The following is a 24,723-nucleotide window of genomic DNA, read 5'->3' on the forward strand; positions in this document are numbered from 1 at the left end:
AAAGAAAGATTATCACATTATAGGATAGGATCCCAAAAGACAGGACAAAGAAGCACGAAGGGAACACAAATTAATATAAAAAAGTTAAATACTCGGATATAACATATATAATCTATCCAAATTGTTTTCCAAATACATCAAATAGCACATGCATGTAGAGAAGTATAGGTGCTAATGCAAAGGAGTTTCAATGTAAATGTTTTAACAATTAATTTACAACCAATAATTATTTACAAGTATAATTTTCTTCTATATTCCTAAGATTTATAACCATGTTGTATCTAAGACTCAACTCTTAGGTTTAGACTCTCTCTTAACTCTTAGGTTCTTTTAACTTCGACCATTTAGGACTAAGGATAAGCAATTAAAAAGTGGTAAAGTGTATTAGGAATCTAAATCTGCTATCACATGAAATATTATATGTTTAGTATTTTAAATCATACGTACTTTTGTATTCTATTATTCTCAAGAGTTGAGTTTAAAAAAATCCTATTATTTTCTAGAATCTTTATTTACTAATAATGTTTTTAATAACTTACATAATTTGTAGCCTTAAATTAGGTTGATTCTCTTATATATTACACATTGTTTTGAATGGAAAAGATGGCGGAACAAATTCTTTCATGGTATCAAGAGACTGATGAAACTTTCCAGATTTCTCCTAACCCTCACCATCTTCTTCATTTCACATCTTCATTCTCCATCTTCTCTTTGATTCTTGGCAGCCATGTCTTCCGTTCAAAGAATAACTTTCATCCGGCTCTCACCGTATCCAATATCAATAAACATATTATGATGTTCATGAACTGGAAAACTTTTAATATGAAAAATCATGCTCGATCTCACAAGGCAAGGAAAAGAAGTTGCCTGAAACCAACTAGGAAAAAGAATCTTGGCCAACCCTTAATGCCATTGTTCTCTAGTAGATTTATTCCAATATTTCAAATGGTCTTTTGGCCACCATCATTGATCCTTACTCCATTGCAATGGAAGTTTGGGATCGGCTACAAGACATTTTTCAAGATAACCAACACTCACTTGTAGTCACACTCAAGCAAGAATTCTCCAACACTCAAATTGAAGATTTTTCAATTGTTTCAGCATATTATCAACAACTCAAAATGCTTTCAAATCAATTGAAAAATGTTGGTGCACTGTTTCAAACCAGCATATTGCTACATTAATGTGACAAAGCAATCATCTTCCTCCTTTATATCAAGCTCGTTCTATGCTTACACTAAAAGAGGTGGGTTTGATTAAGATGACAACCATTGGATCCAATGCAGCCATGGTTACAACATCTAAAGATTTAGATGAAATACTCCCTTATTCTAAAAATTCCTCCCACAACAGATGAGGATCAAATGCAGCCATGGTTACAGCATTACTCATTGCTCCTCCGAAAAATCTCCAACCTCAAGCTCCAAATTTGATACTAGACAGTGAATCTAGTCTTCTGAGATTGATCTTCAAGAGAACGAGAAAGAACAACCCGAAGAAGTGAGGGAACATGAAACGGAGGTCACTTTGCAGAAGTGATTTAATTTTAATATTTTTGTTTTTGATTGATAGATAAAAAATTGTACATATGTGTAATGTGTCTGTCTACAAAAGGCTATATAACATTATTTTTTAAAGTTGCAAAGCTTCCATTTCTTAAATAATGGAGAAATAACACGATTAGCACAAACATTAAGCTGTTTTACTGACAGTAATGAACAAATCACCTATATATTGGAAATTAAAGTAGATATTTTTCCAATTATCTATAACAAGTGATTGTGAGCAAAAAGTTCTAGATTTAGACTTTGCACTATCACCAAACTGACTTAGAACTACTAATTTGTCAGAGGTTTGCCACCTACAGCAATTCGCCTTGTGACTGACCTCATGGTAACGAATTCTTCTGCAGCAGATGGGTGTATTCCAACCTAAAGGAGAGAGTCAAGTGATTAAGATAAGAATATATATTAGCATAAAAAATGGGAGAAGAGATGGAAAGCATGGTAAATGTAGTAAAGGGGGATACTGACCTAATAGATTCCTAAGAGGGTAGACTTATGAAGTCGTACCCTCACATTTCTTGAGGAAAGGGTGACAAGAGAAGGGAGTACATCTATTGTCTCATATAGTGTATCACTCTATGTATCATTACTTGTAATTAGTAGGAAAAATGCATTTAAGTTAAAAAATTAATAATTAAGTATCTTTTTTGACTAATCACAAGCAGTGACACAGGGAAGGGTTCATTCTTTTGGGATAGAAGATGTCCTCCCAAATTTAATAATTAAGTATTTTTTTAACTAGTCACAAGCAGTGTCTAGATCTATTCTTTTGGGACAGAATATATCCTCCCAAATTTAAGTATTTTTCTAACCAATCATAAGTAGTGCATGAATTTTTGTAGGGAGAAGATATCCTCCCAATAGTGATATGATATAGCAAAGCAGGATATCAACCTAAACCACCAATGTAATGTGGGACTCCGATCGAATGGCTTTTGATTTAGCTCCTACAGTTTAAACAGAATGTCTGTACAGGATTCAGGCATTCTCATGGTAGAATTGTTTGTGTAAGAACGCCTGGCACCAAAATAGATTAAAATGATGGCTCGGTTTCTAAACTAGATTTCCCCTTTCAGTTTCCTTGACCCTGTTCATTTGTCTTCAAAATTATGACGAAGTTAATGGAGATATATTATTTATTTGCTTTATCATGTAATAGTTGACCATCATCACATCAATTGAGAGAAATGGATCATTATCAGATATAATTCTTATAATGTGAGATTGATATCTTATAAACTTACCTTAAAGTCATGCCATTAAGATATATTGGCAAAATAACAATTTTTTAATTAATTGATTGGTACATCTCATTCGTTTACTTTGTACTTGATGGATGTACTAGATTTAAAATACATATATAAATTGGCCCTCTCATTCTCTCTCACTCTCTCACACACACACAAGTGTTATAAAAAGATTTGGTCCCTTGGTCCTTTCAGTGTTCTCATGACTTTGGAAGAAATAAAGAAGCAAGACTTCAGTGGAAATAAGGAGCCTATGCTACACTTTGGTGCATAGGCAATACTTTTTGTGGCAATATGCAACTTATGCTACATTTTGGCTGGAGTGTAACTGTTCGATTTTTAAGGAGGCTTGCCATATAAAAAATTCAGGACCCGAGTTCGAACACCTTACAACTGTACTTACATTCCCTGAGGACTGCAAGTGGCTTAGTAGTGAGGCACTGGTCTTAAGAACAAGGCACCCAAGTTTGGTTCACTTCGAAGCAACATGGGTTATTTATGGATAATAACTTGAACTGGGTCATCCACTAAACTGCACCAAGTTTTGAGTGGTTCAAAGGTTTTCAACCAGTTCAGTTGTTTGTCACCCAGTTTTCAAGTCATCAGTTTGAGTGACTTGACCCGACTGGCCAGATGGTAATGTTTCATGGTTGAATCAGTCCGACTGGCCGGTCCTTTTGTTTCTCATGAGGCTGCTCTTATGCTATTGCTATCCCCCTGACAATATCCAACCACTGCCATACCAAAAAAAAAGATTCAAGAAGCTGTAAACTTACTGTGCTGTCAAACTGTGCCTTGGTAGCTCCACATTTCAACGCAACAGCAATACCCTATTGATCAAAACATCCATACCAGATTAAAAGTATAAGCATCTTTGCATTCGAAATACAAAAAGAGCAGTAAATACTAGAAGCATGCAATAAACCAATGGTGCATGAAGACCAGAACATAGTATGGCATACAAAATATGCAAAGGAAAGATATATACGGATACTATTGTTATTAACTGGAGGGGGGGAGGGCAATGTAAATAGTAATTGATGATTGAATAAATGTAACAGATGAATCTAAAGTTTATATGACCAATACAGACCATCTTCAAGTACTGGATTATAAACCAACTTTATGTTTGATCTACTCTCCTTAGTAGAGCTTTTAATGGTTTCCTCCACACATGTCCACACCACCTAAGGTGAGATTCTACCATTTTTTCTATAATAGGAGTTACCCCAACTCTCTCCAATGAATTTATTTTTAATCGAATATTCTCCAACACGTCCACTCATTCAATGAAACATTCTCATCTTTGCTACGTTGAGTGTATTCTTTTGTTTACATTTTACGGCCCAACATTCGCTATCATATAATAACATTGTGGGTCTCAAGACTGTGCAGTAAAGAAAATTCCTATTAAGCTTGAGTAGCACTTTTCTATAACATATGACATGTGATGCACTCTACAACTTCTTCCATTTAGTTTGAATCCTATGGTTAACATCTTCCTCAATTTCTCTGTCGTATTGTATAATTGCCTTGAGATACTTAAATCCAATAACTTGTGATATGATATAATCTCCAATCTCTACCTCTAGAGTAGGGGTTTGACCACCTCTTGCTAAACTTACTCTCAAATTTATCTTACTTCGACTTATATGAAAGCCATGTACTTCTAAAGCTTGTATCCAAATTTCTAGCTTCCCATTTCATCCCTCGCTCAATTCTCCAACTAGGACAATATCACCCACACAAAAAAAATGCATTGTGGCACTGATTTTTGGATATGTTAAGTAAGCACATACAAGACCAATATAAACAGTATGGACTCAATGTTGACCCTTGATATAGTCCTATAGCAATAGGGAAATCTTTCGAGTTCTCTTCTTGTGTACTCACTCCGGTCTTAACTTTACCATACATATCCTTGATTGATCAAATGTAGGCAATTTGAACTCTTTTCTTCCTTATAGCTTTCCATGACACTTACATAGGTAGTTTATCATTTGCCTTCTCCAAATCAATGAAACCATGTATAAGTCTCTTGGTAACTCTCCATCAATCTCTATAGCCTCTAGGATCGACCTCCCCAACATAAATCTAAGTTGGTTATGTAAGTGTCTCTTATCACAACCATTGCTCAATTATCCTCTTTTATAACTTCATAATATGGCTCATGATCTTAATTCTCCATTCTCCATCCTTTTTACAGTTTCTTTCACCTCCAACTCATGAATTCTATGATAAAAAATATATTTTTGATCTTCCTCTTTAGTGTTTAGCCTATCAGAAAGCAAAGTATTATAGTTGTCATTAAGCTTAATTATCCTCTTTCATACTTCATATTATGACTCATGAGCTTAATCTTTCATTCTCCATCCTTTTCAGAGCTTCTTTCACCTCCAATTCTTGAATTCTACGATAAAATATATAATTTTGGTCCTCCTCTTTAGTGTTTAGCCTATCATGAAGTAAAGTATTATGGTTGTCATTGAAAACTTGTTAAAATAGTTATTCCATCTTTCCTTAATCTTTTTGTCCTTCACCGAGAATTTTCCATCTTATTTTAATGTGTTTCACTTGGTCCAAGTCTTTTGATAACTCCTTTGTTCCTCACCCTTCTTAATTTCCACGGCTTAATTCTTGGGACCAATCTGGATCTAATTTTAGATTTGATAAAATACTAACAATTCAAAAAGAAAAAGACACTCATTCTATAACTTCATAGCTCACCTAACTTTTAACTTTTTTGTCTTTGATTACAGTATTTCCACAAAAATGGTTGTGAAACCAAACTACTGAGCATTGTCATGCCTAGACCTCACAACAATTAAATGGGCAGCCCAATGCATGATGTTCTCACCTAGTGAAGCATGTGGAGGACGGATGTACACAGCCTTTCCATCACAAGCAAAGAGGTTTTCAAATTTTGAGCTTATAACCTCTAGGTCACAAGCCAAACAACCTTACCATTGCGTTGGAAACTCTCGGAATAATTGCCCTCATCTATTTACTGTTAATAGAAACATTGTGACTGAAGCTTACCATATTCACAATCTACACTTGTAGTATACTCCACTAACAAATTTAGAGATAAGGATAGTAAAAATATATTTTTTAAGGAAAAAAGAAAGGATCCAGAACAATTAACATTAACAATTTAATGAACAGCATAAATAACACTCAATTGGCATTTTCTAGATAACAGCTAGTGAGGGAATTAAAATACCTGCATAATTTCAGGAGCATCCGGCCCACACATGGATGCTCCAAGAACCTTATCTGTCTCAGCATCAACAACAAGCTTCATAACAGTTTTTTCTTGTCGCCTATTTGAAGAGGAAAAAAGACAATGCTAGATTAACGTGAACATTTTAATTTTTAAATTACCAAAAAGATTCTCCTTGTTTTAGATGAACAAACACATTAAATGATGATCAAGCACATTAATAGAACTAAATGTCCAAAAGGTCTAAGCATCATGAATTCTGCATTACATTGGTTTCCAATTAATGTGAAAAGAATTCCAAAATCACTACACATACCCAGAGATGGTATTTCTCATAGGATTGAATGATGATGTGAAAACCAACAAATCACCATTTGCTTGCTCTATTGCCTGCTCTTCACTGAGACCAACTACGGAGAGTGGTGGAATGCTGCAGAACAAAAAAGTGTGATTGTATTCAGCCAACAAGGCAAAAAATAAAGTAAAATAAAAAAAGGGAAGTACATATATTTATGACTTGTCAAATTCACAAATGTTCATATTTTCGAAGTTGTCATGCAAAACCAACAATACCTGAATACTGCATAGGGGATATTACTGTAGTCAGGCTTGCTTGGTTGGCTACCAAAAACCGTTTTCTGCATATAAAAAGCAAATGAATATACAAGAAATTGACAAAACATAATTTTAAGACAAGGAATATTAACCTACCAGGAGCACTTACCGCAAAGCATGTTCCTTCCATCAAGGCCACTGGGGTAAGATTGAATCGATTTGTTACATCACCAACAGCCCATATGCTAGGTATATTAGTGCGTGAGTACTCATCAACCTACAAAATTGGAATACAGAAAATTTAGAAACTATGACAGTCATAATCATTATTCTGTTCACTAGTTGTCAATCCATATCCAGTCAATGAGGAGCATTTGATATGACATCATAACTAGATGAATAAATTTACAAGGGTAAAAGAAATTAATAACACAAAACGGTCTATGCATAGCAAAAGAACAAGCCAAAATACTAGAAAAGGTGAGCCTCTAACTTCTTCGTCATAGTGAACAACATCTTGATCTTTATGTATGACGATATAAGATAGAGCAGATGCGAGTCTGTTTTTCTACTTCAAAGGCACGTATATTAGATATATGAATCTGTTACATTTTGTAAAATTGCTTTGGACCTCATCACATAATAACACAGCGCAACATCCAAATCAATTTTTTTTACATATTTCCTTCTTAGAAAACATCACTTGATAGTACTTGCATAGCACTGTGTTTGGGTGACAGGAATAAGGGAAACGAAAAGGGAATGAAAGGAAGCAGATAAGTTTTCATGTTTGGATGTTAAAACAGATGCAAAGAGAAATGAATTCATGGGGAACAATTCCCTCTACCAAAATTGAGGGGGATAGGTGGATAATAAGTTATTATAGGTAAAAGTTGCTACTTTAGATTCCATAAACAACATTTGGTCCCCCTTATTAATCCTCCAAATGAGAGGAAAGGTAGCTTTGCTCCATTCCTACAATGCCAATCCTATCCCATCCCTGCTTGTTTTTTTATGTTCTGTTAATGATAAAATATTCATACACAGTGTATAGGCTAATATAATCAAGTATGACATCAAACCATAGGATTGCAGAGTCACATTGGGTGCATATATCATAAAGAGAAAGCTGCCAACCTTTATAGCTCCAGTGTTATCAAGCTCCACACCTACAGCTTCTAAATTTAACCTTTTTGTATTAGGAGCCCTGCCTGTATCAACACCAGAACACTAATATGTAAATTTTTTGACAAGGCAGGCAAAAATACTGAGATAAAGTCGCAGAAAGCACTACTCTAGTTTTATGCAAGAGGTTAGAAAAAACTGATGGGCCAATTTTATGCTAGGAATTAGGATATAAAGGATCAATAATCCTGAACTGATGAGATTCTCAACAAACAACTGGAGAATTATATGGAAAGATTCCACCAAATGTTTAAATTAATAAAGACAATAGTGAAGTGTTTCTTTTTAAGCCAGAAAAAAAACTGAGTTAAGAGCTAAAAAAATAATGGTTGTAACATGTAAATAGGAACATTTCAGTCTGTGAAAAACTACAACAATAACTAAACCTTTATCTCATTAGGTGAGGTTGGCTACATGGATCAAACGATAACATAATGCTCTATCATAAATCATGTTCATTGACAAAACGTTGAACTCTAAGTCTTTCTTTATCATTTTCTCTATGGTTTTTCTGGGTCTCCCTCTTCCTCTAGGAATTGAACTAGCTTTCATTTAATCTACTCTCCTTACAGGGCTTCTAACGGTCTCCTCAAGACATGTCCAGACCACCTAAGGTGTGACTCTATCATTTTTTCTACAATAGGAGTTACTCCAACTTTCTCTCTGATGCATTCATTTCTAACTCCATCTTGTCTAATGTGTCCACTTATCCAACGCAATGTTCTCATCTCTGCTACAATGACTCTATTCTCTTGTTGACATTTTATGGCCCAACATTTAGTTTCATAACATTACAGATCTTATAGTTATGCGGTAAAATTTCCCCTTAAGCTTGAATGGTATCTTTTTATCACAAATGACACCTAAAGTACTCCGTCATTTCATCCAACTCGCTTGAAACCTATGGTTCACATCTCCACCAATTTCTCCATCGTCTTGTATGATTGTCCCAAGATATTTAAACCTAGTGACTTGTGGTATGATATTATCCTCAATCTTTACCTCTATCGTAGAGTCTGTTCATCTCTTGCTAAACTTATACTCCATATACTCTGTCTTACTTCGACTTATATGGAATACATGTGCTTCTAAAGCTTGTCACTACAATTCTATTAGAATAATTGATGTTATTAGTTGATCTTTGTAATCAGCTTTGCTAATCAAAGCTGAAGTAGTTTTCTGTTTAAGTTTGTTTAGCTAAGCAATTCTAGTTAGTTAGACTAGAAGCTTCTAGAAGGATGGTAGTTACAATTATGTAACTGCCATATGGCTTGTATTCACTTTCTATAAATAGAAGTTTGCACAATGTACTCATTAACAAAAACTGAATTCAATAAAACAGAATCAGTCACACAATTCCTTTCTCTTCCTCTTCTTTGATTTACTTTTATTTTCATGGTATCACGAGCTTTTATGGCCCACACCACCGATCCTCCTCCTTCCATGGAATCTCCACCAAATACTTCCAACGCTGCATCAGTTCAAGCCATAGCTCCTTCTCTTTCTCTTCCAGTTCCTATTACAAAACTCACAGAGAAGAACTACCTCACATGGAGTCAATTCATGATAGCTGTTCTAAAATCAAATCGTGTTCTTAGGTTACTAAATCCATAATTTCCACCGCAATTTCTCACTGAAGCATGTCGCACTAATAATCGCATAAATCTAGGATTCTTGAGCTAGGAAGAACAAGATCAAAATGTGTTCTCCTGGATTCTCAACTCAATCTTAGAATCTCTGCAACCACGAGTTATAGGTTGTACTTCTACTTTTCAATTATGGCACGAATTACATTCCTTTTGCAATGCACATACTAAAGCACGAAGTAGACAACTTAAGGCACAACTACGTGGAATTTCTCAAGGATCCAATACCATTTCTGAATATTTTTCTAAAATAAAAATGCTTACTGATTCCTTAGCTTCAATTGGATCTCTAATTTCATTAGAAGAACATGTTGACTGTGTATTAGATGGACTGAATGAGGAATACCACACAGTTATTACAACTATTGAAAGTCAAGTTCATCCTCCTTCAATCAAGGAACTAGAACAATTTTTGCTTACATATGAGTCTAGACTGATCAAAAATAAACACAAAATTGTTTCTGATGCATTGTCTGCAAATGTGGTTGCTGCTGAGCCACCTTCACCAGTTTCTGTTACACACACTACACCACTGCCACCCTCTCATCCACCTTATCGTCCAAGCTTTCCTTCAGCACACCATATGAATGGTTATTCTGGACAGATTTATAATGGTTCTCGTGGTGGAGGTCATTTCAATAAACGTGGAACTCGTGGTGGAAGATCCTCAAGCAGAGTCTCAAATTACTTCTGTGATTACTGCAACAAATATGGACATGATGTGGCTTGGTGCTACTATGCACCATCTGACACTGCCTACACCATGCCACACACATATGGTCATAACTATGCTGATGGATATTCACATTCAACTCCTTACAGTCCTCACATGAACTATTCAACCTCTCCTACAACTGGTCATCATCTGTCTTCTCCTTACACAAGACCAAGAGTTCCTTTTTCTTCCTACACTCATTCAAGGCCTGTTCATCATCAGAATCCACCTAGAAGAACTACAAGACCTGATCCATCTTATGCTCATCCATCTCCCTATGCTATGAATATCACACACACTGACCAAGATTCCAACAAGCCATCCTTATGGTATCCTGATTCAGGTGCAACAAACCATCTGACTGCAGATCCATCTTTCTTAATTGAACCAACTGAACAGTTTGCCTCAGATCACATTTATATGGGTAATGGCAACAAAGCTACTATTATAAGTTGTGGACATGCTTATTTTTAGTCTCCCTTTAATTCTAAAGTGTCTTGTCATTACATAACTTACTCCTTGTGCCTACAATTACAAAAAATCTTATGAGTGTGTCTCAGTTTGCTAGAGATAATCAATGTTTCTTTGAATTTCACCGTAACCATTGTTTTGTCAAATTTCAGGCTACTAAGCAGGTGCTCCTACAGGTTCTCTCACTACAGAGGGGCTCTATGCTTTCTCAAATCTTCTGTCACCTACTTCTTTACATTGTAATGCCACCTCAAGGTTGCCTTTGTATGCCAATAACACTGTTTCTTCTAGTTCTAAGAATTTGACTTCATACTTACTTTGACACTATAGATTAGGACATGCCCATGAGGCTACTGTAAAAAGTGTCCTTCAACAATGTAATATCTCACATTGTAATAAAACTAGTCTTGATTTTTGTTCAGCATGTTGTTATGCTAAGGCTCATAGACTTCATTCCCCTGCATCTACATCCATTTATACTCAACCTTTTGATCTTCTATACTTAAACCTATGGGGGTCTGCACCTATTCATTCAGCAACAGATTTTAGGTATTATTTGTCAATTTGTTGATGCTCATTCTAAACACACTTGGATCTATCTGCTAAAGAAAAAGTCAGACACATTGCATTTGTTTAAATATTTTCTAAACCTGGTTCAAAATCAATTCCACCAAAATGTCAAGGCCATTCAAAGTGATTGGGGGGAGAGTTTAGACCCTTTACAGAATTTCTCAACACCTTAGGCATAATTCATAGAGTATCATGTCCTCACACTCATCATCAACAAGGGACTGTTGAGAGAAAGCATAGGCACATAGTTGAAACTGGCCTAGCATTGCTATCCCATGCTTCTTTACCTTTGTCCTACTGGGAGTATGCCTTCACAACTGCAGTGTATCTCATTAACAGGTTATCATCACTTACACTAATCACTCTTCTCCTCACTTGCTTTTATATGGAGTTTCACCTGACTATTCTTATCTTAAAGTGTTTGGATGTGCCTGCTTCCCTCTATTAAGACCTTACAAAAATCACAAACTAGAATTCAAGTCTTCTAAATGCATATTCCTTGGTTACTCAACTCAACACAAGGGATATAAATGTATGGCAAAAGATGGCAGAATCTATATTTCTAAGGATGTGATATTCAATGAGCACAGTTTTCCCTATACACCAGTTGCTATCTCTCTACCTTGTCCTGAGCCATCCCCTACTACACTAACCCATCACTCTCCTCAAAACACCTTCCACATCAATGACACTGTTACTACTACAACATCACCCTCTTCCTTTATTCCTGCACCATCTCCAGGACCTCCTACTGAATATTCCCCAATGCCTAATACTGAAAGATTATCCTCCTCATCCTCAGACCTACCTTTACAACTTTCACCATCCACTACACTAGAATCTTCACCTATGCAACTAACCATTGTTATTCCCAGATCTACTCACCCAATGCAAACCCGTTCCAAGTCTGGTATTGACAAGTCATTCATTCCCAGAGTTCCTAGAGCCTTTTTAGCACAAACTGAACCTACTTCTGTCAAGACTGCTCTAAGTGATCCTCTCTGGTTACAAGCTATGCAAGAGGAATACAATGCTCTCATTCAGTTGGAAACTTGGACTGTTGTTGATTTACCCCCAGAAAAACAAGCAATTGAGTGTAAATGGGTCTTTAGGATCAAGGAGAATCCTGATGGAATAGTTAATAGATACAAGGCAAGGCTAGTAGCAAAAGGATTTCATCAAAAACAAGGGGTTGACTATAATGAAACTTTTTCTTCAGTTGTGAAGACTATTACTATAAGAATTCTTCTCACCTTGGCAGTAACATTCAAATGGCCTCTAGAACAATTGGACATTAATAATGCTTTTCTCAATGGCTTGCTTAATGAAGAAGTATATATGCTACAACCTGTTGGTTTCATTAATAGTGACAAAACTAAGGTTTGCAGACTTCACAAAGCTCTTTATGGCCTCAAACAGGCTCCTAGGCAATGGTTTGAAAGACTTAAGGGTACTTTACTTCAAATAGGCTTTGAAATCAGTAAGTGTGATAACTCCTTTTTATTCACACATCCACTACTTACAAACTCTTTGTTCTAGTATATGTGGATGACATGATTGTCACTGGATCATCTACTCCTCACATAAATCAGATTATTGCCAAACTCAGTATACCTTTGCACTAAAGAGACTAGGCTCCTTGGACTATTTTCTGGGAATTGAAGTTAAACACATGACCAATGGCTCTCTTTTTTCTCTCACAAACCAAGTATATCAGAGATCTTCTCAAGAAAGTCAACATGGATTTATCCAAACCATCTCCTACTCCTATGTCTGCCTCCTGCAAGCTAACCAAAACAGGTTCCTCTGGTTTTGAAAATCCCACACTATATAGGTCCATAGTTGGTGCCCTTCAATATGCAATAATCACAAGACCTGATCTTGCTTTTAGTGTCAACAAAGTATGTCAATTTATGTCCAATCCTCTGAATGATCATTGGGCTGCTGTTAAGAGAATACTAAGGTACTTACAAGGATCTCTCACTTTGTGATGCAGATTGGGCATCAGATCCTGATGACAGAAAATCTATCTCAGGAGCTTGTATCTTTGTTGGTCCAAATATTATTACTTGGTGGTCAAAGAAACAACAAACTGTTTCTAGGTCTAGTACAGAAGCAGAATACAGAAGCCTAGCCCTAGCCTCTCAAGAGATCATCTGGATTGAGTCTCTTCTCTCTAAACTACAACTCACTCATCACACACCAGTGGTTCTGTGTGACAATCTCAGCACTGTGGCCATAACTCATAACCCTGTTCTTCATCACAGAACCAAACATATTGAGTTGGTCTCTTCTTTGTAAGAGATAGAGTTCAATTAAAGCTCTTGCAAGTCAAGCATATACCATCTGAATTCCAGACAGATGCTCTTACAAAGCCACTATCTAATTCAAAGTTTCATTCAATCAGGAAGCTTCTTCAAGTGGTTGACAAGTCATCAACTCACCTTCAGCTTCAGGGGGGAATATTAGAATAATTGATGTTATTAGTTAATCTTTGTAATCAGCTTTGCTAATCAAAGCTGAAGTAGTTTTATGTTTAAGTTTGTTTAGCTAAACAATTCTAGTTAGTTAGACTAGAAGCTTCTAGAAAGATGGCAGTTACAATTATGTAACTGCCACATGGCTTGTATTCACTTCTATAAATAGAAGTTTGCACAATGTACTCATTAACAAAAACTGAATTCAATAAAACAGAACCAGTTACACAATTCCTTTCTCTTCCTCTTCTTTGATTTACTTTTATTTTCAAATTCTAACTTCTCATTTAATTCCTCTCTCGAGTCTTCCACTAAGACAATATCATCCACAAAGAGCATGTATTGTGGCACTAGTTCTTGGATATGCTCAATGAGCACATCCAAAACCAATGTAAACAAGTAAGGGCTCAATATTGATCCTTGATGTAGTCCTATGGCAATAGGAAAATTAGTCTCTGAAAAATAATCATTAAAATGTCCATGTTATGTGTATCCTTACCAGTGGCAAATAGTACAACATCAGCTACCAGCTCCTCGCCATGATCTGTGATAACTTTAATTCCATCATCTGTTTTGATCAACTAGAAAATAAAATTTGTTGTCATCAGCTAAGCCTCCAAGTAAAAATGAATTACATTTTAGAATTACTTTATTATGATAAAAATGAGTTGCAAATTCCAACAAGGAAAAACCTGTGTCAAATTTGTCCTTGGGTGTAAAATAACCCCCCTGGCTTCAAGATTTCTTGCCACCACTGCTCTCATTTCATCATCAAAACCTCTACAACAAACTTTTATTCATAAAGGGGATGCTCCAAAGACAGAGTAAGAAAGTGATGCTAAAAAAATAAAGAATGAAAAATGGTAACAAACATAAAATGTAATGTGAACAATGAAAAATATCACAAGAAAAAAGAAGAAAAACCTACGTGTATATGACTCCAAATAAAACAGTACTCTCAGCTTTGAAAACTGATTTTTTACTTAAATAAATCCCAACCAAGAAGTTTAGAATGTCATCACAGGATTGAAGAATCCAAAAGCCAACAAATTCATACAGAGTAGAGAAATTCATATTATCTTTTATATGTACACAAATATTGTTGGCCATAAAATTGAGAATCATTAATCTGATAGGAACTGATATCATTACTAATAAATTGTAGGGAAACAAGGAGCCAGGCTCAAATTACAATGGTAAGAAATAGAAAATAGAGAGACAAAAGTAACTCTAATAAAAGGAAAGAAGAAATTAGAGAAGCAAGTGCTGTCTCTACCCAAGGCCTAAGCCACCCAAACCCTTTCCAATTTTCAGAATCCCTTCCCATCAGTCCCCTCATTCCCTATTTTTTTCCCACCACTGTCTCTTTGTTTGCCTATTTATCTCTTAACTCCCACTCACTATAATTACTACCCCCCTAATTGTAATTACTATCCACTAGTTCTCTTCACTTTCTCCTCTTTATTTGCCAATTTATTTCTTAACCCCTTTTCCCACTGCCACATGTTCCCGCTGACTCCCTTCTAATCTTTCTCATATAACCAGGGATCTATCATAATCAAACTTGAAGGTGAAATTATTGCCGTTCAATATACAGAAGAAGCTATAAAATTATTGTAATTTATTCTTATTTTTAATCAAAGTATAATTATTTGGTTATAACTCATTTTCTCCCTCCTTAAGATTATACAAGAATGAAATCAAACATGGATGAAATATGCATATCAGAGCAAACCTCAACGGCAGTTCCTTTCTGAAGACTAGACTGACTGTGGAACCCATCCCTTGCCATATAGATGCAAACTCAACCGCAATATAACTGAAAACAAAAATTTATATATTAGTAATCATGGGATATTAAGTAGTTGAACTAATATACATCTGAATAAAGAAGGCATAGACAAACCCTCCTCCAAGAATCACAGCACGTTTAGGAAATTCCTCCAGACTTAGAGCCTCGTCCGATGTGATACCTAACTCCTGCATAACAATCAAAATAAGTATTCCATACATGCTTCCATTCATTGCTGAAGTTTTCATTTCAAACATTGTCCAAGATATGCAGTGAACATAAAAATTCATAACTACCATGTGTTCAAGTACATGCCAGATGAACTAATATCACATAATATGCATATCTCAGGATTAAAGCTACATGCCAGGATAGGATACTTTGCAGTTACATTTCAAAACAATTAAATTCACCTGTCCTGGAATATTTGGGACTTGAGCCCTACTGCCAGTAGCAATCAGAATGTGCTTTGCTGAATAAGACAACTTGGTGCCATCCAACTGGGTCACCTCAACTTCATTTGGACCAACTATCTTCCCCTCACCTTCAAATAATTTAACCCCAGCATTGGATAACATTCGCTTGTAAATACCATTTAATCTGTTTATTTCATTAGTCTGCAGTTTTGCAAAAGAACTTTGATTACTAAATGACATACAGATCAACAGCTTTCATGTTTCTCTGGTACAAACAAATTGCTCTCAGATTCAATAAATAACCATAATCTGGGAGGACAAGCAAAGCATGTAGACTTTACAAATGAAGTAGTATCTAGAAAAGGCAAATATAATACAAACTTCACCTTACCCAATATTTTGCTTGCATCATTTTCTGTAATTGCATTTTTCACTTAGCCCAATATCACGCTGATATTTATTTCCTCACAGCTCACAAATAATGTTTTCACAGAAAACAGATAATATCTTTTCAATTTCGATAGAAGAGGAAACAATTTTATATTGCGTAGACACAAAATTAATAAATCCAATACTAACATAAGAAACTTAAAATACCTTCTTTTCCAAGAGCTTCTTCCAATTGAAATCAACCTTCTCACTCAATTCCCATCCATAATTTCTGGCGTCCTACCAAACCAGTCGTATTTATTAAGTCATCAGACAAAAGTAGATAAAATGAATATCTAGGAAACACTAAAATAAAAATTATGCAACCAACTAATTATATATATATATATGTGGGTGGGGGGAGAGAGAAAGAAAACTGATAGATCAACTAGTAGTGCAATCAGTGTTACATGGTTCACTTTACGATTTGGTACGAGGTACGGGTACAGGACTTCTTTAGATAGGTGGAATGGTAGGACTAGGATATACTTCTTCGTTTAGTATTCTGGGTCGAAATTTGCTTCGCATTGGATCACGGTGTGTAAACTTCAAGCTATGTTAACATAGGTACTAAACATTAGTGTTAAATAGTGGATATATTTTAACCTATTACATTACTAGTTGTAATTACAATCCTAATAGAAAATAAGTATACTTTATTTATTTTAATTTTTATCATAAATGAAATAGGCCCAGGTGGCACGAAGGGTCTAAAAAAATTAGGTGACAATGGAATATCAAAAACTACCATCCAACTCTCTTTGTGAAATGTGAAGATAAAGAGAGAAGGTAAAAATAGATAGAAAAGTCAAGAGATGTGAAATGTATTAGAAAAGAAAAAAGTCAAGAGATGTGAAATGTATCAATATTTACTCCACCGACTGCTCATCTACTCATTTTCACAGAGCACTATCAAACACGCTCTCATCTCCCCAGACTCCCCTTCACTCAACCACACTGCCTACCCTTCCCATAGATGGCCGCCCAATACCATCACCACGGCTTCCTGCTGCCTGCTGCACGACTCTCCATTGCATCTCCCTTCCTATTCACTTCTTCCCCTTTAAATGTTTGTATTTGAGAATGCTGCTTTCATCATTTTGGGTCAAAAATGACCCCGTTTTGGAATGAAAGTACCAATACGTAGTTTGTGGGTATTTTAGCGAACCAGGTAACACTGAGTGCTATGCATCACATACTTCATGACAAATTGAACCACTCCTAATGCACTGCGTCAGATCTACTCTACTGCATGAATCTAGTAAAACTAAGTCCTATATGCTTGGGCGAGCCATATGCTCTTTGAAATAAAAAAATATTTCTTCTATACTACAACCTAAATTGTTTTCCATAAACTCAAATTAGTCACCCATGATTACTTGGTAATTAAAAATGATACTCTTATAGTAAGGATGAAAAACATTATAACTGAGCAATTCACAACAGAGAAAATGCCAAAATACAAAAACAAGAAAAAGATACACCAAGTGAGCAAAGCACTACAATCAATCTATATATCCAACAAAGAGTCTGTATAATACACTACACTCACCTCGATGTCACTTCCAAAAGATGACCCATATACCAAAATCTTCTTGGGAACACAACCACGGATAACACACCTTTGAAACAAAAAATCCATCATCATATTTCAGAACTACATAGTAATTGAAGGGAAAATAATGAGCAGCAAGGAGAATGAGAGAAAACCAGACAAAAGCAGTATTGAATCATACATACAAAATGAAAGCCACTCCATTATAGCAACTTAAAACTATCATGCAAGTTCATCGCAATTAAACTTAAAATATTCAGCAGCCAAGGCAACAGAAACAAAAAAAAGGAAAATAAACTAATCTACACTATCTGTATGTTCAAATACTATGAGTATTTTAAATTAAGATGGCGAGTTTGGCGCAATGGTAAGGTTGTTGTTTAGTGACCATGAGATCACTAGTTCAAATCCTGGAAACAGCTTCTCCGCTTGTAGGGGTAAGGTTGTCTACATCTACTGTTTCAAACCCTACTATGTGGGATCCTCGTGCAGTAGGCTGCGCTTTTATGATCACATTTTAAATTAACTATAAATCCATGACTAGACTATGACTCCTTCATGCTCATTGCATAGGAAACAAAAACAAAAGCACAGAATGTACAAATTCAGAATTGAACTTACGTTCCACCAACGCCTCCAATAGTTTCGGAACTAATTGGATGAAATGGAAGCTCACAAACCCCAACCTATTCAATACAACACAGTTTTCACAATATTAACATTAGATAAATCATAAATAAATCCATAAAAATCTTCATATAACAAGATTAAAAAAAATAACTGAAAAAATGAATTCATATCATAATAACTGGAAATTAAGAAAATTATGATACCTTAGCTCCAAAACTAGCTGAAAATCTAGCGGCACGAACACCACCACTTCCAGCACCAATAACAAACAAATCAAAATCGAAATTGGTTCCTTCTTCAATTTCACTATCAATAAGCATCTTTCTAGCCATCGCTACAAACTAAATCTACATCACAAGAATCGTTACTATTATTGTTAATGATGGATTCGTTAGTTAATAAAATTAAAGACTAAGGAATCAAGATATTTTGAAGATCACCTGTGTTTTTAGTTGGAAATGCAGAGAGAGAGAGTGATAGAGAGTGTTACTAGGTTTAGTCTAGAGAAAGAATAGAAGCGACATATATATATATATATATATATATATATATATGATCATCTGGATTGAGTCTCTTCTCTCTAAACTACAACTCACTCATCACACACCAGTGGTTCTGTGTGACAATCTCAGCACTGTGGCCATAACTCATAACCCTGTTCTTCATCACAGAACCAAACATATTGAGTTGGTCTCTTCTTTGTAAGAGATAGAGTTCAATTAAAGCTCTTGCAAGTCAAGCATATACCATCTGAATTCCAGACAGATGCTCTTACAAAGCCACTATCTAATTCAAAGTTTCATTCAATCAGGAAGCTTCTTCAAGTGGTTGACAAGTCATCAACTCACCTTCAGCTTCAGGGGGGAATATTAGAATAATTGATGTTATTAGTTAATCTTTGTAATCAGCTTTGCTAATCAAAGCTGAAGTAGTTTTATGTTTAAGTTTGTTTAGCTAAACAATTCTAGTTAGTTAGACTAGAAGCTTCTAGAAAGATGGCAGTTACAATTATGTAACTGCCACATGGCTTGTATTCACTTCTATAAATAGAAGTTTGCACAATGTACTCATTAACAAAAACTGAATTCAATAAAACAGAACCAGTTACACAATTCCTTTCTCTTCCTCTTCTTTGATTTACTTTTATTTTCAAATTCTAACTTCTCATTTAATTCCTCTCTCGAGTCTTCCACTAAGACAATATCATCCACAAAGAGCATGTATTGTGGCACTAGTTCTTGGATATGCTCAATGAGCACATCCAAAACCAATGTAAACAAGTAAGGGCTCAATATTGATCCTTGATGTAGTCCTATGGCAATAGGAAAATTAGTCTCTGAAAAATAATCATTAAAATGTCCATGTTATGTGTATCCTTACCAGTGGCAAATAGTACAACATCAGCTACCAGCTCCTCGCCATGATCTGTGATAACTTTAATTCCATCATCTGTTTTGATCAACTAGAAAATAAAATTTGTTGTCATCAGCTAAGCCTCCAAGTAAAAATGAATTACATTTTAGAATTACTTTATTATGATAAAAATGAGTTGCAAATTCCAACAAGGAAAAACCTGTGTCAAATTTGTCCTTGGGTGTAAAATAACCCCCCTGGCTTCAAGATTTCTTGCCACCACTGCTCTCATTTCATCATCAAAACCTCTACAACAAACTTTTATTCATAAAGGGGATGCTCCAAAGACAGAGTAAGAAAGTGATGCTAAAAAAATAAAGAATGAAAAATGGTAACAAACATAAAATGTAATGTGAACAATGAAAAATATCACAAGAAAAAAGAAGAAAAACCTACGTGTATATGACTCCAAATAAAACAGTACTCTCAGCTTTGAAAACTGATTTTTTACTTAAATAAATCCCAACCAAGAAGTTTAGAATGTCATCACAGGATTGAAGAATCCAAAAGCCAACAAATTCATACAGAGTAGAGAAATTCATATTATCTTTTATATGTACACAAATATTGTTGGCCATAAAATTGAGAATCATTAATCTGATAGGAACTGATATCATTACTAATAAATTGTAGGGAAACAAGGAGCCAGGCTCAAATTACAATGGTAAGAAATAGAAAATAGAGAGACAAAAGTAACTCTAATAAAAGGAAAGAAGAAATTAGAGAAGCAAGTGCTGTCTCTACCCAAGGCCTAAGCCACCCAAACCCTTTCCAATTTTCAGAATCCCTTCCCATCAGTCCCCTCATTCCCTATTTTTTTCCCACCACTGTCTCTTTGTTTGCCTATTTATCTCTTAACTCCCACTCACTATAATTACTACCCCCCTAATTGTAATTACTATCCACTAGTTCTCTTCACTTTCTCCTCTTTATTTGCCAATTTATTTCTTAACCCCTTTTCCCACTGCCACATGTTCCCGCTGACTCCCTTCTAATCTTTCTCATATAACCAGGGATCTATCATAATCAAACTTGAAGGTGAAATTATTGCCGTTCAATATACAGAAGAAGCTATAAAATTATTGTAATTTATTCTTATTTTTAATCAAAGTATAATTATTTGGTTATAACTCATTTTCTCCCTCCTTAAGATTATACAAGAATGAAATCAAACATGGATGAAATATGCATATCAGAGCAAACCTCAACGGCAGTTCCTTTCTGAAGACTAGACTGACTGTGGAACCCATCCCTTGCCATATAGATGCAAACTCAACCGCAATATAACTGAAAACAAAAATTTATATATTAGTAATCATGGGATATTAAGTAGTTGAACTAATATACATCTGAATAAAGAAGGCATAGACAAACCCTCCTCCAAGAATCACAGCACGTTTAGGAAATTCCTCCAGACTTAGAGCCTCGTCCGATGTGATACCTAACTCCTGCATAACAATCAAAATAAGTATTCCATACATGCTTCCATTCATTGCTGAAGTTTTCATTTCAAACATTGTCCAAGATATGCAGTGAACATAAAAATTCATAACTACCATGTGTTCAAGTACATGCCAGATGAACTAATATCACATAATATGCATATCTCAGGATTAAAGCTACATGCCAGGATAGGATACTTTGCAGTTACATTTCAAAACAATTAAATTCACCTGTCCTGGAATATTTGGGACTTGAGCCCTACTGCCAGTAGCAATCAGAATGTGCTTTGCTGAATAAGACAACTTGGTGCCATCCAACTGGGTCACCTCAACTTCATTTGGACCAACTATCTTCCCCTCACCTTCAAATAATTTAACCCCAGCATTGGATAACATTCGCTTGTAAATACCATTTAATCTGTTTATTTCATTAGTCTGCAGTTTTGCAAAAGAACTTTGATTACTAAATGACATACAGATCAACAGCTTTCATGTTTCTCTGGTACAAACAAATTGCTCTCAGATTCAATAAATAACCATAATCTGGGAGGACAAGCAAAGCATGTAGACTTTACAAATGAAGTAGTATCTAGAAAAGGCAAATATAATACAAACTTCACCTTACCCAATATTTTGCTTGCATCATTTTCTGTAATTGCATTTTTCACTTAGCCCAATATCACGCTGATATTTATTTCCTCACAGCTCACAAATAATGTTTTCACAGAAAACAGATAATATCTTTTCAATTTCGATAGAAGAGGAAACAATTTTATATTGCGTAGACACAAAATTAATAAATCCAATACTAACATAAGAAACTTAAAATACCTTCTTTTCCAAGAGCTTCTTCCAATTGAAATCAACCTTCTCACTCAATTCCCATCCATAATTTCTGGCGTCCTACCAAACCAGTCGTATTTATTAAGTCATCAGACAAAAGTAGATAAAATGAATATCTAGGAAACACTAAAATAAAAATTATGCAACCAACTAATTATATATATATATATGTGGGTGGGGGGAGAGAGAAAGAAAACTGATAGATCAACTAGTAGTGCAATCAGTGTTACATGGTTCACTTTACGATTTGGTACGAGGTACGGGTACAGGACTTCTTTAGATAGGTGGAATGGTAGGACTAGGATATACTTCTTCGTTTAGTATTCTGGGTCGAAATTTGCTTCGCATTGGATCACGGTGTGTAAACTTCAAGCTATGTTAACATAGGTACTAAACATTAGTGTTAAATAGTGGATATATTTTAACCTATTACATTACTAGTTGTAATTACAATCCTAATAGAAAATAAGTATACTTTATTTATTTTAATTTTTATCATAAATGAAATAGGCCCAGGTGGCACGAAGGGTCTAAAAAAATTAGGTGACAATGGAATATCAAAAACTACCATCCAACTCTCTTTGTGAAATGTGAAGATAAAGAGAGAAGGTAAAAATAGATAGAAAAGTCAAGAGATGTGAAATGTATTAGAAAAGAAAAAAGTCAAGAGATGTGAAATGTATCAATATTTACTCCACCGACTGCTCATCTACTCATTTTCACAGAGCACTATCAAACACGCTCTCATCTCCCCAGACTCCCCTTCACTCAACCACACTGCCTACCCTTCCCATAGATGGCCGCCCAATACCATCACCACGGCTTCCTGCTGCCTGCTGCACGACTCTCCATTGCATCTCCCTTCCTATTCACTTCTTCCCCTTTAAATGTTTGTATTTGAGAATGCTGCTTTCATCATTTTGGGTCAAAAATGACCCCGTTTTGGAATGAAAGTACCAATACGTAGTTTGTGGGTATTTTAGCGAACCAGGTAACACTGAGTGCTATGCATCACATACTTCATGACAAATTGAACCACTCCTAATGCACTGCGTCAGATCTACTCTACTGCATGAATCTAGTAAAACTAAGTCCTATATGCTTGGGCGAGCCATATGCTCTTTGAAATAAAAAAATATTTCTTCTATACTACAACCTAAATTGTTTTCCATAAACTCAAATTAGTCACCCATGATTACTTGGTAATTAAAAATGATACTCTTATAGTAAGGATGAAAAACATTATAACTGAGCAATTCACAACAGAGAAAATGCCAAAATACAAAAACAAGAAAAAGATACACCAAGTGAGCAAAGCACTACAATCAATCTATATATCCAACAAAGAGTCTGTATAATACACTACACTCACCTCGATGTCACTTCCAAAAGATGACCCATATACCAAAATCTTCTTGGGAACACAACCACGGATAACACACCTTTGAAACAAAAAATCCATCATCATATTTCAGAACTACATAGTAATTGAAGGGAAAATAATGAGCAGCAAGGAGAATGAGAGAAAACCAGACAAAAGCAGTATTGAATCATACATACAAAATGAAAGCCACTCCATTATAGCAACTTAAAACTATCATGCAAGTTCATCGCAATTAAACTTAAAATATTCAGCAGCCAAGGCAACAGAAACAAAAAAAAGGAAAATAAACTAATCTACACTATCTGTATGTTCAAATACTATGAGTATTTTAAATTAAGATGGCGAGTTTGGCGCAATGGTAAGGTTGTTGTTTAGTGACCATGAGATCACTAGTTCAAATCCTGGAAACAGCTTCTCCGCTTGTAGGGGTAAGGTTGTCTACATCTACTGTTTCAAACCCTACTATGTGGGATCCTCGTGCAGTAGGCTGCGCTTTTATGATCACATTTTAAATTAACTATAAATCCATGACTAGACTATGACTCCTTCATGCTCATTGCATAGGAAACAAAAACAAAAGCACAGAATGTACAAATTCAGAATTGAACTTACGTTCCACCAACGCCTCCAATAGTTTCGGAACTAATTGGATGAAATGGAAGCTCACAAACCCCAACCTATTCAATACAACACAGTTTTCACAATATTAACATTAGATAAATCATAAATAAATCCATAAAAATCTTCATATAACAAGATTAAAAAAAATAACTGAAAAAATGAATTCATATCATAATAACTGGAAATTAAGAAAATTATGATACCTTAGCTCCAAAACTAGCTGAAAATCTAGCGGCACGAACACCACCACTTCCAGCACCAATAACAAACAAATCAAAATCGAAATTGGTTCCTTCTTCAATTTCACTATCAATAAGCATCTTTCTAGCCATCGCTACAAACTAAATCTACATCACAAGAATCGTTACTATTATTGTTAATGATGGATTCGTTAGTTAATAAAATTAAAGACTAAGGAATCAAGATATTTTGAAGATCACCTGTGTTTTTAGTTGGAAATGCAGAGAGAGAGAGTGATAGAGAGTGTTACTAGGTTTAGTCTAGAGAAAGAATAGAAGCGACATATATATATATATATATATAT

At 35.2% G+C, this 24,723-nt stretch overlaps 2 protein-coding genes across 6 annotated transcripts; both read right to left on the bottom strand.

The window, feature by feature from the left end:
- Positions 1–1,593: 1,593 nt before the first annotated feature.
- LOC109340536 (glutathione reductase, cytosolic) lies at positions 1,594–19,006 on the bottom strand. 3 transcript variants are annotated; one of them, XM_019578250.1, is made up of 17 exons: positions 18,921–19,006; positions 18,680–18,812; positions 18,468–18,532; positions 17,844–17,913; positions 16,460–16,531; positions 15,860–16,063; positions 15,561–15,634; positions 15,390–15,473; positions 14,347–14,434; positions 14,154–14,235; positions 7,728–7,801; positions 6,760–6,867; positions 6,609–6,673; positions 6,352–6,465; positions 6,036–6,135; positions 3,589–3,642; positions 1,594–1,931 (listed from the first exon to the last, which is right to left on the bottom strand). In XM_019578250.1, the coding sequence occupies exons 2-17, from the start codon at positions 18,806–18,808 to the stop codon at positions 1,839–1,841; spliced, it is 1,476 nt and encodes a 491-aa protein (XP_019433795.1). In that variant the 5' UTR covers positions 18,809–18,812; positions 18,921–19,006; the 3' UTR covers positions 1,594–1,838. The 3 variants fall into 3 exon arrangements, with proteins under 3 accessions (XP_019433795.1, XP_019433793.1, XP_019433794.1); XM_019578248.1 differs by having other exon boundaries at positions 18,680–18,823; positions 18,917–19,003; XM_019578249.1 differs by having other exon boundaries at positions 18,680–18,825; positions 18,921–18,997.
- A 648-nt stretch (positions 19,007–19,654) lies between these two features.
- Positions 19,655–24,709, bottom strand: LOC109340532 (glutathione reductase, cytosolic-like). 3 transcript variants are annotated; one of them, XM_019578243.1, is made up of 10 exons: positions 24,624–24,709; positions 24,383–24,515; positions 24,171–24,235; positions 23,547–23,616; positions 22,163–22,234; positions 21,563–21,766; positions 21,264–21,337; positions 21,093–21,176; positions 20,050–20,137; positions 19,655–19,938 (listed from the first exon to the last, which is right to left on the bottom strand). In XM_019578243.1, the coding sequence occupies exons 2-10, from the start codon at positions 24,509–24,511 to the stop codon at positions 19,789–19,791; spliced, it is 936 nt and encodes a 311-aa protein (XP_019433788.1). In that variant the 5' UTR covers positions 24,512–24,515; positions 24,624–24,709; the 3' UTR covers positions 19,655–19,788. The 3 variants fall into 3 exon arrangements, with proteins under 3 accessions (XP_019433788.1, XP_019433786.1, XP_019433787.1); XM_019578241.1 differs by having other exon boundaries at positions 24,383–24,526; positions 24,620–24,706; XM_019578242.1 differs by having other exon boundaries at positions 24,383–24,528; positions 24,624–24,700.
- Positions 24,710–24,723: the final 14 nt, after the last annotated feature.

This window comes from Lupinus angustifolius, unplaced genomic scaffold (genome assembly GCF_001865875.1).
Source record: "Lupinus angustifolius cultivar Tanjil unplaced genomic scaffold, LupAngTanjil_v1.0 Scaffold_184_41, whole genome shotgun sequence".
Taxonomy (NCBI): domain Eukaryota; kingdom Viridiplantae; phylum Streptophyta; class Magnoliopsida; order Fabales; family Fabaceae; genus Lupinus; species Lupinus angustifolius.

Excerpts from the sequence above, each read along its gene's own strand:
- LOC109340536 (XM_019578250.1), bottom strand. The coding sequence starts at position 18,808 with ATGGCTAGAAAGATGCTTATTGATAGTGAAATTGAAGAAGGAACCAAT. Across the intron at positions 6,466-6,608 it reads ATCCCCTATGCAGTATTCAG|CATTCCACCACTCTCCGTAG; the intron begins GTATTGTTGGTT and ends TTTGTTCTGCAG. Across the intron at positions 6,136-6,351 it reads ATGAGAAATACCATCTCTGG|GCGACAAGAAAAAACTGTTA; the intron begins GTATGTGTAGTG and ends CTCTTCAAATAG.
- LOC109340532 (XM_019578243.1), bottom strand. The coding sequence starts at position 24,511 with ATGGCTAGAAAGATGCTTATTGATAGTGAAATTGAAGAAGGAACCAAT. Across the intron at positions 22,235-23,546 it reads CTTTTGGAAGTGACATCGAG|GACGCCAGAAATTATGGATG; the intron begins GTGAGTGTAGTG and ends CTGGTTTGGTAG. Across the intron at positions 19,939-20,049 it reads CAAGGACAAATTTGACACAG|TTGATCAAAACAGATGATGG; the intron begins GTTTTTCCTTGT and ends TTTATTTTCTAG.